Source organism: Bidens hawaiensis, unplaced genomic scaffold, assembly GCF_021521415.1.
Source record: "Bidens hawaiensis isolate Kalapana, Puna unplaced genomic scaffold, B.hawaiensis_p1.1 tig00010472_1, whole genome shotgun sequence".
Classification (NCBI taxonomy): Eukaryota; Viridiplantae; Streptophyta; class Magnoliopsida; order Asterales; family Asteraceae; genus Bidens; species Bidens hawaiensis.
Genome location: NW_027491800.1, coordinates 10849 through 25236, shown reverse-complemented (window position 1 = coordinate 25236; position 14388 = coordinate 10849). Strand labels below are relative to the sequence as shown.

Sequence of the window (14388 nt, the reverse complement as noted above, 5' to 3'; positions counted from 1 at the left end):
AATAATGTAAAACAACCCTGTAATACGGAAGATAAAATCTATTTAATTAATATTTGAGTAGAGTTAACATCCTTTTATTTACAAAAAGTAGAGATAACTCTTTTAATATACCATATTTTACAAACTTTAAATAAATATAGTTTGGTGTTTGAAATTTAAGTTTTTCTTTATTTTCACCATACATTTACAAATTTCATTTAATACTTATTGCTTGAGGAAATTTGTGACATTATTTTTCTTAATATTGTTCGTTTTACTCGTAATAAGCTTAAGAGTTAGTTTTCTTTGATTTCAGTAGAAACTTCTGAAAAGATTATCTAATATATGATTGATCAAAATAATGTATGTCTATGATTCTTTTATGTACAACTTATATGTTCAAGATGTCTTAAATGTATATAAGAAGATGTATTCCTTTTGTCTTAATATATCTCCTATGACATAATATGTGTTTAAAATGTAACAAAATAAAATTGCACTTTACTATTATTTATTGGAACAACTTAATGTCTTGATACATATTTCAATTTGCACATATTATTCATAATAGTTAATCATATAAAGGTTAAACTAATATATCAATATCCGATGCTTTATTTTCTAATTTCTATGTTTCTTATTTATCCTTACTAATTTACATAAAACACGATAGTAACATATATGAGATCTATATTTATATTTATATTCTTTTACTTGTTTTTCTTTGCATCAACTTTATCGCTCTATGAGATAGAGACGCCTTTATCAATTAAATCATACCATCACAATCATACTAGGCGTATTAAAATCATATTCTATGTATCTATATTCGAAAGATACGTATCAAATTAAATTAATTATAAACGCAATTCTTTCATAAGTTATACATAATACAAATTCAAAAAGTATTATTGTTAGAACTTTTATAGAAAAGATTAAATTGATTCTAAATAAAAGACACAAACGTTGTCTCATGAAAATTTACTCGTGTATTATGATAGTTTCAAACACTGTTTTAAAACACAAAAACCGAATAATTCTTTAATAAAATAATGTACTTTTTTAATATCATATTACTTGATTTATGCATTTCACTTCCCCATACATAAAATTATAATTTCTCACATTTCAGTGTTTTTAAAATCATGGAATCATGTGCAGAAACTAATTCTTAAGTAAAATAATATTATTTATACGTTGAAGACATCAACTACAATTATATAATAATAATTTACGCTATATACAATGAAAGTCATATTCCTTCATTCTCAAAATATGTGGTAAAGTTTTAAATATTCATCAAGAAAGATTGCATTATCTCAATTGGACAACATAATTTCTAGTTAACCATCAAAAGGGTGAAGTGTTAATCATCTAATTAATTATCCTTAGATTCAAACCTTGTGTTTCATTGATTTCCTATAATAACTTTTTTTTTTATTTCGAACGGTAACTTTCACAGTTAAGCTATTTCACTGCACGAACACGTCACGCCCCACCACCCCACTCAGGCCAACTATGTTGACATGATTGGGATCCACGCTGGCATCCGAGTTTGGCTTGGCGTTCCCGGTAAAACCCAATTGGCTCACCCCGCCCGAAGGCACGACATGTTTTAATGCTCTGGTAAAATCCGGTCGGAATCAGGATTCGAACCCGGGACATCCGGATCATCCATCATGTTCCTGGCCATTGGGGCAAGCCCCTCTGGTTGTTACAAAAAATTGTGCTTATTTGATCTCATTTATTAGCAAAATAATAACGAAATTATGCAAATTTTAAGTAACAACTTCTTATAGTTACAAAAGCATCATAGCATGCAGTTATTAAATAACACATAAAATTGATATATTATTAAATACCAAAAGTTATAATTTAAAATCATTTCTAAAAAGAGAATCCTAAATTTGCATTTTTACCAATTCTCAAATTTTAAACATTACACATAGGTAATGAAAATAATGTTTTGATGCTTTATGATTGGAACAAAATAATTAAGAGCTGGTAACACCAAGAAATATAAGTAAAAACCGAAATTATTGATATGAATATCGCCCATTAAGCACAATGAGATGTTTTATCCTTCACTATTAGTAGACAATGTAACTCTAAACTAATATAAGTCGTGCCAGTTTTAATTTTTAATCAATTTCTAATGTGCGTGTTAACTCTTGAATCAACTCTGTAGAATAGTATACATATAGTGATATGAATATCACCCGTTAAGCATAATGAGATGTTTTATCCTTTACTAACAATAGTAATGCAATTCTAAACTGATGTAAGTCGTGTCAGTTGTAATTTTAACCAATTTCTAGCGTGCTCGTTAACTCTTGGATCGACTATACATATAGTGATACGAATATAAATTCAACATAATACTTTTTTCTTAAATTATATACTTCTATTTTTTTTAATATTACTTTTTTTTAAAAACTATTTGCTACTTAAATCTTAAAAATTTTAAAGTTTGAGCCCATCTAGTTTCTACATCACATGCACAACCCCACCAAAAAAGCAAACTTTTCTTTTCATTATTATGGATGAGATTGAATGAAAATAATTTTCACTCAACCCCCTCATAGAAACTACAATTTCCAATCTAAGCCCCTTTAACTTCACCAAGTTTACCAATCTAACCCCTCAATTTCCCAAAAGTGAAAAAGAAAACATTAATCTTTAAAAGGTAAAAAAACCACTTTCATGAAAACTAAAAAGAAAAATCATAATGTGGGCCATCAGCTATCTTCAAATTTTCCTTATTTTTTTTAGGATGTGCTGAGTTAAAACTTAAACCACCATCATTCACTTAATCCGGTTGACTAGTTAACCCTTGGTTTCCACGCGGACGTGGTGATCAACGGTCGAGTATGCCACCCGAGCATCAAACACCCGTCCTCTTCCACAACCCGATACCCATCACCCCCCGCGAACAAAGCCAACAACATACTCGCTTGCTTAAACGCATTCGACCCAAGATGCACCGAGTCAAACCCCGCTGAGTCAAACCGAGCCTTCCATTGAGTCAACGTCTCGTGTCGCTCAACCCGATCCGCCCCTTCACACGCCACCACGTTACAAATCTGTTTCCCCAAATACACCTCCGACATAATCCTATCCTGCACCGTCACCGACACCCCACCATCGTCGATACCACCACCGTCGCCAAAATCCCCACCACCCGAGCTTTCAATGGAGTCGAAAAGCGTCGAATAATAATGCAACGACTCGGTAAACCTCTCCAAAAAACTCCCCACATTATGATTCGCCTCTTGCTCCACCACCGTAAAAATCTCCGGTTTCATAGTTTTAACCGCGGTTAAAACCTTTTCAATCCCCCCATTCCTCCCAAACAACTGATGCAACTCGAAAACCGAATTAACCGCCAAAACCTCGTCGTTTCTCAACTCAAACATCCGCGGATCCAAATCCACCAAACTCTCCGCAACAAACCCTCTAAACTCAAACTCAACATTAATCGTATCCGCCAACTGCGCCAACTTCCACCCGACCTCCTGCAAATAATCCACATCATCACCCGACGGCGATCCAATCCCGGTCAACCGAAACTTCGGCGGACCGCCATTTCGCAACGCTAACGCTTGCATCAACGCGGGCCACTGCATACCCTGCTTCATCCCAAAATCAACCACATGAACGCTCGTTTTACCCGCAAACGCTTCCAAAATCGCTTGGTTCGCGGTAAAATGCGCGAACTTAAGGTACGGACACGTCTCATAAAAATGCATATAAAGGATATCGGTTAATGCCTGCGGGCCCGGCTGCGGCGTAAGCTGGTAGATGCGCCTCGCCAACGCTTCCACGAAACACGTCGCGACTTTTCGCATCGCACCGGCTTGAGCCACGGTTAACGCCCCGGCTTGCTTTACCAAATTCTCGGCTAAATGATAGGTTTCGCCTTCAATGGCTTCAGCACAAGCCATTAATGTATGAACCAATCTTATTCCATTCTCCTGTGAATCAACTATCACCACCTGGTTCGGGTTCGGACTCCGGTTCAGGCTCGGACTTAGGTTCGGAACTAGGCTCGGACTTAGGCTCGAACAGTTCTCAATCACCTCGTTCAGGTTCGGATCGTCTGACAGGCTCGGATCTAGGCTCGGAGTTAGGTTCGGACTAAAGGATAACGAGGAAGACGAGCAACTGGGCTTCATAACCTGGTTCAGAGTTAGGTTCGGATTAGACGAAGAGCAGTTGAACTTGACCTTTTTGGCCGGCGGCGGGAACACGGCGGCGCCGGCGATGGCTTGAAGATCGGAATCTTGAGCTCCGGACATGAAGGAGTCATCAATTACAGGCGGATTGATTTCACATATCATGGATTCAAGCCACGAGTTCAAATCCGACGGGTTGTAATGAACCGAATCGGATACGATTTGAGACAGCTCATCGTCGTTGTTGAAGACGGTATCCAGATGCTCAATTTTTAAAGCCACGTCATCCATATCGGATGGTTTTACCTTGTAACCCAACATGGCTAGTAATTCGTCAACACCACCAGTATCTTGAGTTTGGTTTTGTTCGGTGTTCCATATATGGGTGTTCGTTGTTTTTGGTTTTGTGATCTGGGTCGGTGTTGGATTTCCGCCGGAATCCACGGCGGCGTTGGCGGGGGAATAACAGTCAACGCCACCAGCATCATCTTCGTTGTTGTTCAACATATGGGTCTCCATCATTTTCGATTTGCTGATCTGGGTCGGTGTTGGATTGCCGCCGGAAGCAACGACGGCGGAGAAACCGGCTACGACGGCGTTTCCGGCGAAAGTACTGTCAACGCCACCGCCACCTGCATCATCTTCTTCGTTGTTGTTGTTCCACACATGGGTCTTCATCATTTTCGATTTGCTGATCTGGGTCGGTGTCGGATTTTCGCCGGAAGCAACGACGGCGGAGAAACTGGCTACGGCGGCGTTGGCGGCGGAATAACAGTCAACGCCACCTGCATCATCTTCGTTGTTGTTAAACATATGGGTGTTCATCATTTTCGATTTTATGATCTGGGTCGGTGCCGGATAGCCACCGGAAGCAACGGCGGCGGAGAAACCGGCAACGACGGCGGTGGGAGAAGAACTGGCGGCGGTGGAAGAAGTAGGAGTGTAAGTGGGAGTAGAGTTGGATATTAATATAGGGTTTTGATTATTATGATTATGATGATTAAGATTATTATGATTTAACATATTGGTGGATTGGAAATTGTGAGTGAGAAATGGGAGGTGAAGAATATGAGCATTGGGTGTGGATTGATTGGATGGATGGTGAGGGGTTAGGGTTTTGAGCAGAGGTGCAGAGGAAGGTGATAGGTGGGAAATGGAAATAGTACACACAGTGCAACTGATATGTGTGTGAGAGAGAGAGAGAGAGTGGCACAGGGATTGATGAAGAGGAAGAAGAAGGAACAGGTGGCCATTTAAATTTGTGTTATATATATGTCTGTCTATAAACTTAATACTTATAAAATAATAATAACAATAATATTATTATTATTATTATTATTATTATTATTGTAATTATAATATCATATTATGATATTAAAGGTGTAACTAGTGCAACAAAATATGGATTTTGAGTCTAGATGTCGGGTTGAATGATGGGTCAAGGAGTTTAATTATAAACTTATACTATAATAAACTTATACTTATAAATAATAATAATAATAATAATATTGTAAGAGTTGTAGCATATTATGATATTAAAGGTGTAAGTGTATTAGTGTAACCAAATATGGATATTGAGTATGGATGATGGGATAAGGTGTTTAATATTTTAACTCAAACTTGGTTGGTATTTTAATTTGTGTTAAAAAATGTAAATTTTAACTTGTACATATTTAAATTGGTGTAATTCGAGCATGAGACGTTCAATTTAGTTAGGGTGAACGGAGTGGTGGTCTGATTGGGTGGGACAGACCAAAAACAACCTAATTTGGGTTTTCCCGAAACATTTCAATGGGTTTTTGACTAAAGAACGGCTTAGTTTATCTGAAAACAAATGTTTAATTCTTAACCTATAAGTTAAGCAAACATTCAACACTTTGTGATACATAATATTCATCCCATTTTCTCCGTTCATTCAAAACACATGTACCTCTATTTGAATTTCATTATGTTTTCTCTAAACAAATGGTATAATGAGTATGATCGAGATTGAGGACCGATGATCATGATGTGGCTTTGGAAACAACTTAGCTGAATGTGTCGAAGAACCATTGTCACACCCCGACCAAAGGCGGCGGAACATGCCGGGGTGCAACGATTGCTCATAAGCGCATGACACTATTTAAAGCGACAATATTTAACAAACTCATTTCATTTCACAACATCGAAAATGTTACATAACCAAATATTCATAACTCAAATATAACAAAATATAACAAAATATAGCAAACCAAATATTGTTCATTTTTGCTAATATCCTAACGGTATTTGTGACGTTTTCTTCACCGAACTCCATAATCAACCTAGATGCAAACCTGTAACATTTCATAAAATAAAGTTTATCAACACAAAGGTTGGTGAGCAATTCATAAGTTTGAACAATAGATATATAGTATGAAAAGCCACAAAACTAGTATACAAAACCATAAATACTAGCTATAAACTTGGATAAATAGTTATCGCTAACAAGTTAGCGACACCCAACTATAAGGGGTTGCCAAATAGTTTAGGATTTTATAGTTATCGTTAATTGCATTACGTTAACGACACCTTGCCATGAGGGGTTGCCAAATGGTCTAGGATTTATAGTTCCACCATCCAAAAGCGATAAACACATAGTCAAATAAGCATAGAACACCAAATCGAGCAATTATTCAAGTAAGGTATACAACAACGTTTGTGGTTTAAGACCCAAGTATAAAACATTTAGTTTAGATAAGTTGAAATGTCACCCCCAAAATAAAAGATAGAAAACGGGGTATGAAGTTACTCACATTCAAGTAATAAACTTGAAAGATTGATTATTTGGAGATTTGCCGGAACGACGAGTTTAACTTATGAAGCCTAAATAAAAGAAAGTCTTGGATTTAGAAAGGTTGTCTTGAAGATCTTTAAATAAATTAATTGTTGCGAAAACTAATCAATTAAAGTTCAAGGTTTAAAATGTAACTATTTAAGAATTTATAATAATAACCCTTTTAAAAAATGTAAGTTTGCTCAAAACCGGGTTAAAGTATCTAACCTTAATATTTACTTAACCAATGTTAAGTAATAAGGTGGAGAAAATGCTAAAATGCAAGTTCCATTAGGCTAAAGATACTAAAACGGGTTTTTAATGAGTGTTCGGGTTGTCGGTTCGGGTCTTGACAAATGGTCAAACCCAAAGTCAACTTTCCAAAATATTAATTGTTATGAGATAACTCATTAAAACATACTAACACTTAACCAAGTATGTAGATCTATTGTTTAGAACTAACAACGCACGTTAAGCGAGTGTTCGGTTTTGTCGGTCTAAACTATGTTATGAGATCAAGTTGGATCCAACTATTCCAAGTACTTAAGAAAATAATTAAAATCAGTTTGTAAACTATTTTTTTAAATAAATATAAAAGTCTTGATAGCTAAAAACACACTTGTGTGTCTTAAGCGAGTAAAAGTCGGTATAGTTCGGTTTGGTTCGGTCTCCATCTCACAAATAGTTCATAGATGGTTTCTACATGCCCAAATATCATAGAACTTGTATATTGGTTTATAAATGAAGAAAACTTAAATTTTACAACAAAAAAAGTTAACTACAAGTCTTTTAAGCAAAAGTTTCGGTTTAGTTCGGTTTCCATCTCCCAACGAGTTCATAGATGGATTCCATATGCTTAATATCAAAGAACTTGTAAAAATGATTTTTGAAACTCAAATCTAGCAATAAACATGTTTAAACAACTATTTTAACAAAACTAGTAAACAAAAGTTCGGTTTCCGATTTGGACTAGTTTCGGTTAAACCGAGGTTAGTCTTATACAAACCCACACCATGGAACTTGTAAATAAGATGAACAAACTAAAGGGTTAGAAGTTAGTCATAAGTGATATGTATAATAAGTTATGTGTGTGTAAATATATATCAAGAACACGAAGTCCTCCATGAAGCCTTGCCTTATGACATTCGAAACTTAACCAACCAAAGTCGGTGAAGTAACAAATAAAGGAAACAAGGGGTGTGTATTATATATATGTTGTACCACCATATTTAAGAGTTAGTAATGTTAGATGAACAAGTTAGAATGAAAGACTATAATTAGTTTGACTTGAGAAGTCAAAACTTCAAGAATACATAAGAATAACAACCTTGAATCTATGGAGTTTTGAGAGAGTTTTTGGAGATGTAGCAAGAGTAAAATAAAGAAGATGAGTGTGTATATATAGGGAAGGAGTAAAGGGTTGGGTATAAAGATTCTTTTATGGTTTGCATAAAAATGGGTATGTTTAAATGGTCAAACAATGCATAATATAAAAAAAACAATATTTTATATATTTTAAATGACAAGATCCAATATTTTATATATTTGAAATGTTCGGGTTACAAACGGGTCGGGTTTACATAACAAAAGTGACCCGAAATTGACGAATGTCACAACCATGTTATCAAACAAGTTATTAATTTGATTGGTTGCCGGCTAGTAATCAAGTTATGAACATATTAATAAGGTTAAACAGGTTAGTCGAGCGATAAATTAAATTAATCACATAGGCAATCCTATCTATTTACTTAAACATGTTAATAGATCAACTTGAACATGCTCCATTTATGAAACCTTTCAACCCAAAGCGGCCAGTTTATTAAACGGGCGTATAATTTTTTCTAAGAATGAGACTTGTAATTTTATAGTTTAATTGAATTTTAAGTGTGATTGATTTGTTATATTATATTATGGTATTTACATTATATTTTTTATAGATAAAATTAAGATCATTTCACGAGAGAATTAATAAATAAATTGAACTAGCAAAGCAGACTCCTCAATGCTTTATTTTAATTTCTTAAAGTACATAATTTCGAAAAGAACAAAAATCACATAAAAGTTTAAAAAAACAAAAGAATTTTTTTATATATATTTATATGTTCAATTATGCTAATTTCCATAAGAAGATCATATTCATACAAGTTTTTGCCCATCCGTAGTAATGCATCTTAGCACCGCGTCTAGATAAAAAGTTACCTCAAATTGTCTATGTCACGACTCCAATCCAAACCAAACAAGAACAAACTATTATCTTTCTCTATTTACTCATAAGAACCCATCTAAGGACGTTTTTACAAAATTGACGATATATTTTCGTCTACAACATACCTTTCCATCATTTTTTTCATCTTTTTTCTTTAAAAAACGACAAATTTAGATCGCTGACGGACCACTAACTCATCCGATTATCTCCATTTCATCCTCAAAAGGAAACAAGCATATTGAAACTAACTATTGAAGACGCTTTTAAGATCATGAAATACATGAATTGTTTCGGGTATTAGTTTTATATTCACAATTTCACATGTCATTTTAAATGTCCTATATATTAATATAAAACTACTGACAAAACGTTTACTTAGTTCTTAGTTAACATGTAAGAATTTTTGTTACATTTCCATTTTTGTATATATAGTTTTTACGTATCCAACTTATTTTTGAAAGTGTTATTTATGTTTTTATATCATAATTGATTCACATATATAATTATTTAATGGTGTAAATTAATATGATATACTTTCCTATAGCATTAGCCCATTGACTTTCATTAGGAGAAGCTATCGGTTCGAGCCTCCATCGTGAAAAAAAAAGCCGTGTGCGAAACAGGGGTTTTTCATAGTGGGTCATCATGAGACGATTTTCCCAAGAATTGGTGATGGGCTGAGTCACCACTAATGTCTACAATCACAAACGTGAGTAGTCGTGTGCAATGGGTGTACCATATAGAATCTTATATTTTTAACATTCCTAATATGCTTGTTTATCTAGATTTTTTTTCTTCAAAGTTACAAATTGTTTATTGGTATATTATGTTATAGCTATCTATAAAAAAAAACTTATGAAAATCAGATACATATTTTATTAGTAACTATTTTATTTGCATTAAATAAATTGCATAAATTGTTGGTACTTTACTGTGAATACACTAAACAAATGGTACAATTGTACAAACACAAGGTACAACACAGCATTATATTATTATATTTTTAATACATATAAAAAACCTTCAACCACAAGTATCTCAAACCATGTGCTTTTTATCATAAGAATAGGAGGAGATGAAGTCTCGACTAATATGGTAATTTTTACTGATAAAATTTATTAATATACATATATTGTAATACAATATATCTCCTCAATGTTTAAAAAGTATTATTATGACTAATTTAATGATATATTCAAGGTTTTGTTAAATATTATGTCTAAAAATTTGATGAATAGTACAAAGTACATTTATTCTTATAAAAGTGATACACAATACACATACATGTGAATTGCATGTTAGAATACATAACTAATTTTAAATAAAAATGAAACTATATTATTTGAATTTGAATTTATAGTTTCTTTTGTTTTGATGTAAAAGAATATATGCATTTTCTCAAAATCCTATTACGCGTTATATAAAAAACTAGTTTTTATTTCCCGTATTACGGGGCTGTTATACATTACTCGTTTTTAATATAAACTAGTTTTTATCCCCCGTATTACAGGGTTGTTATACATTACTCGTTTTTAATATTTATATATTTTTTTGGGTTTAATTTTATTTATTGTAATGAAATTTATAATATACTTAGAGTTTGATGATAAAAAGGTTTTACAAATAACTAAGATGTTATAACCCGGTTTAAAAGTTATCTGGGTTTGGTAAGACCCAAGACCTGCTTATTTTTTTACTATAAAATTGTTTCTTAATTATAAATAATATTAAAAAAAATCATATAATAATTTTTAGTATATCCTATTTAATAGGATTTTCACATCAATAATTTAGTGGAATAATTTTTAATTTAAAGAGATGTTATAACCCGTTAAGGAATATCTAGGTTTGGTAAGACCCATACCTGTGAATTGCGCATGAGAAGCCTCAATTTAAAAATAAAGCAAATCTGATGACTCCATAAAAGGGGGAGCGACCACATCGCGACACTCAAGATTTTTATGTTTTCGTTTATATATATATATATATATATATATATATATATATATATATATATAATAGATAGATAATACTATGAGGGTTTATTCGACTTTTTAGGTATAAGTGTTAATTTGATTTTTGTTAGGTGGGTGTTATGTAATAAAAATTCCTTTACATGTCAAAATTGCTTTTTAGTGGAACAAAAAGTAACATATTTATTTAAGTTGGTATATGATAATCAACTTTTGATTGAATTGACAAATGAACGATGTGTTTTCTTAGTAAAATTAATCATTTTTTAAAAAGCATTTAAATACGAGGGCAAGGGGTGTAATGCTTTTTATTTTCTTAGTAATTACTATCTTTTCCCCAAACACCCAAGGTTTATCTAACATAGAAATAGGTAACAAGAATGAGATAAAAATAAGTATGTTTATTTGACAACTTAATAAGACTTGAATAAATATAATATTAAAACATAAATATTCTCATGAGCAAGTTTTTTTAAACTAATTACAAACAAGCTTTGAGTCATTTAGTAGTTATATTTCCTTATATTTAGATATGATCAAGAGTTACGTGTGATGGTGTACATTATAATAAATTTTAAGTGGCATTATATGATTGGTCCACAAATTTTATCATTTTCTTTTGATTTCTATAATTAAGTGTCAAGTCCGTTTTCTAAAGTTGGGTCACAATCTTATCTTGATGTTGATAAAGAAGAAGGTGATAATGAGCTTACCAAGCAATAGACCTTTTGAGTTTGACATAACACTGATGAAGTAATGGTTCTGAGCTCGTTAGGGGTCTAAATGAGTCGGGCCACTTATAAAGAGTAGCCGGTGAGTTACTTAATATCAGCTCACTCAATATCTGAAATGGCTTGAGCTTAAATGAGTTCAAGAATCTATTCTAAATTTTATACACAAAACTTGATCAAGTATACGAGGCTAAATGATTGTATTACTTATATGTTTAATATATATGTGTGTGTATAAATAATAGATAGTACAATTCTAACTCTACCCACAAATTACACCTATTTTGAACACCCACAACCCTAACTGAATAGTAAAAGAGTTAAACTCAAGCTTGAGTTTGTATAATTGCTTAGCACTTAGTAGCTAAGCTCCGGCTGAAGCTCAAACTTGACTATACTAGTTTTGCATCCATTATAATGAAAATCGATATTAGGATATACTCAATTTTAAAGTGATCAACTTTGCTATCAATGATTCAACAATAAAATTTGCATCAACTAAGCACAAACATATAGAGTGCATCCCTAGTTTTTGTAAATAAACACGAGAAAATGTCACGCTGAGGCCAGTATATAATGTCCTTTAAGAGAATCTGTGGTGAGGAAAACGATGGGTAGGCAAAATCGGACGTGTCAAAACGACGAACGCACCCATAAAGACCTTCCTCCCTCTCTCCCATCATTTCTCACATAAATGGTCTGTGATAGCCCGTAGCCATTGACTTGTGTCTAGGGAATTGTGTCTTTCGTCTCCTTCCCTCAGTCTGTTTGTCGCCACGTCAGCCACAGACGTCACTAACCTTCACATTATGGATGGACGAGATTGATCTACGCTTCATATGCTTTCTCTATTCTTTTACCATAGGTTAATGCCTTTTCCTCACACTCTAGATCCTTACCTACCCATGAACATGAAGTCCTAACATCTTTTTGTGTGTGCCAGGACATGATGAGAAGATGATGGACAATTTCATTACCTTTTTAGCTTGTTATACACTTGACTTAGTATCTTGGTCACATAAGATTTGTAAAATGCTAGAAAATGTTTTATACATGTGAATATGTTACATACATTTTATCTTTCATTTATTTGTTTACCTAGCATTTATATAATCATTTCGAATAACATAACACGCTTATGTTTAATTAAGATGACAAGGAAGCTTTTGCCCTAAACATAATAAAATCATATTACAACTCCACAGTTAAGCATACTTATTATGACAGGTACTGACTCACGTTGTTATTATTACGAAGATAAGAATTGTTGGCGGGGTAAAAACGAAATTACCTAATGAAAATTTTCACCTAAGAAATGATAAGTTCCACCATCACTAAACTGGTACGTTTTGATTAGACAACACCAAATGAACTATGCACTTTAAAGCTTACCTCTCATGCTTCTCTAATTGGAATAATGCAGCAAACAGATGGGCCTCAACTTTTCAGTATTTTCACCTGGAAAATATTATAAATAATTAAAACATATAAAATAGTACAAAAATAAACTTTAAAAGCACTGCCACATCCATCTACCCACCATATGGAATTTCATAAATTACAATATTTTTCCATTGACTTTATCATTAAAAAAACTATATGTTGATTATAGGCCCTAAGGGAATTATTTCTATAGGTTTAGGTATAGATCCTAATATACATGTATATAGGGATTTGTATTGAGTTGAAATTCTGTAATTACTTTTCTTAAATCATAATATATAAAACGGTTATATAATCGGCCGTTTTCTTGATCTACTAATATCTATTAAGCATCATGTACAACTTTGTTATGTGATAATCTATATACAACGCACTCATATTTAGTAAGAAAATGTATTTTCTTTTCTTACATTCTTAAAAACTAAAAAACTGTAATTTATAAAACGGTTATAATCGATGTTTCTTCAAAAGATTAAGTTTTGAAATTCAAAAATAGCTTTGATTGTTGCCTGTTTGCTTTCTGTCTTAATATAAACATTATTTTTTATTATAATCTACTAAATGTAATTATCTCACTCATTTTTTAAGTCAGGTAACATCCATCAAGAATTATGCAGGGATGGTAATAAACCCGAACCCAATGGGAAAACCCGAAACCTGACATAAATGGGACGGGTAATACCCGACCCATTAGGGTTTGGGACGGGTTTGGGAATAGTTTTGGAATTTTTCGCGGGTTTGGGACGGGTTTGGGATTTATAAAATACCCGATTACCCGATAACATAAACCCATTTACCCGATTATATACCCGATATAACTATTTTAATATATATATATACTATATTCCAAATATATTATTTGTCGGAACTTGTTTATGTCAATTATTTGAGACATATTATCTCTATGGTAACCATCTTTGTAATCTATTAGTTATATTTTGTCAAAACCCGGTAAAAACCTAGCGAGTATTGAGCATGGTATACCCGATGGATATTTGATCAAAACCCAATAAAAAACCCGAAACCCGATGGGAAAACCCGAAACCCGACGGGTAATTACCCCATTAGAGAGGTTTAAATTCATGAG

The 14388-nt window shown here is 33.1% G+C and overlaps 1 protein-coding gene across 1 annotated transcript; it reads right to left on the bottom strand.

Annotated features, from left to right (window-relative positions):
• Window positions 1–2456: 2456 nt before the first annotated feature.
• LOC143535406 (DELLA protein GAI-like) lies at window positions 2457–5177 on the bottom strand. The gene is made up of 2 exons (XM_077029668.1): window positions 4186–5177; window positions 2457–4002 (listed from the first exon to the last, which is right to left on the bottom strand). Exons 1-2 carry the CDS (start codon window positions 5175–5177, stop codon window positions 2802–2804), a joined length of 2193 nt encoding a protein of 730 aa, XP_076885783.1. The 3' UTR covers window positions 2457–2801.
• Between the last annotated feature and the right edge of the window lie 9211 nt (window positions 5178–14388).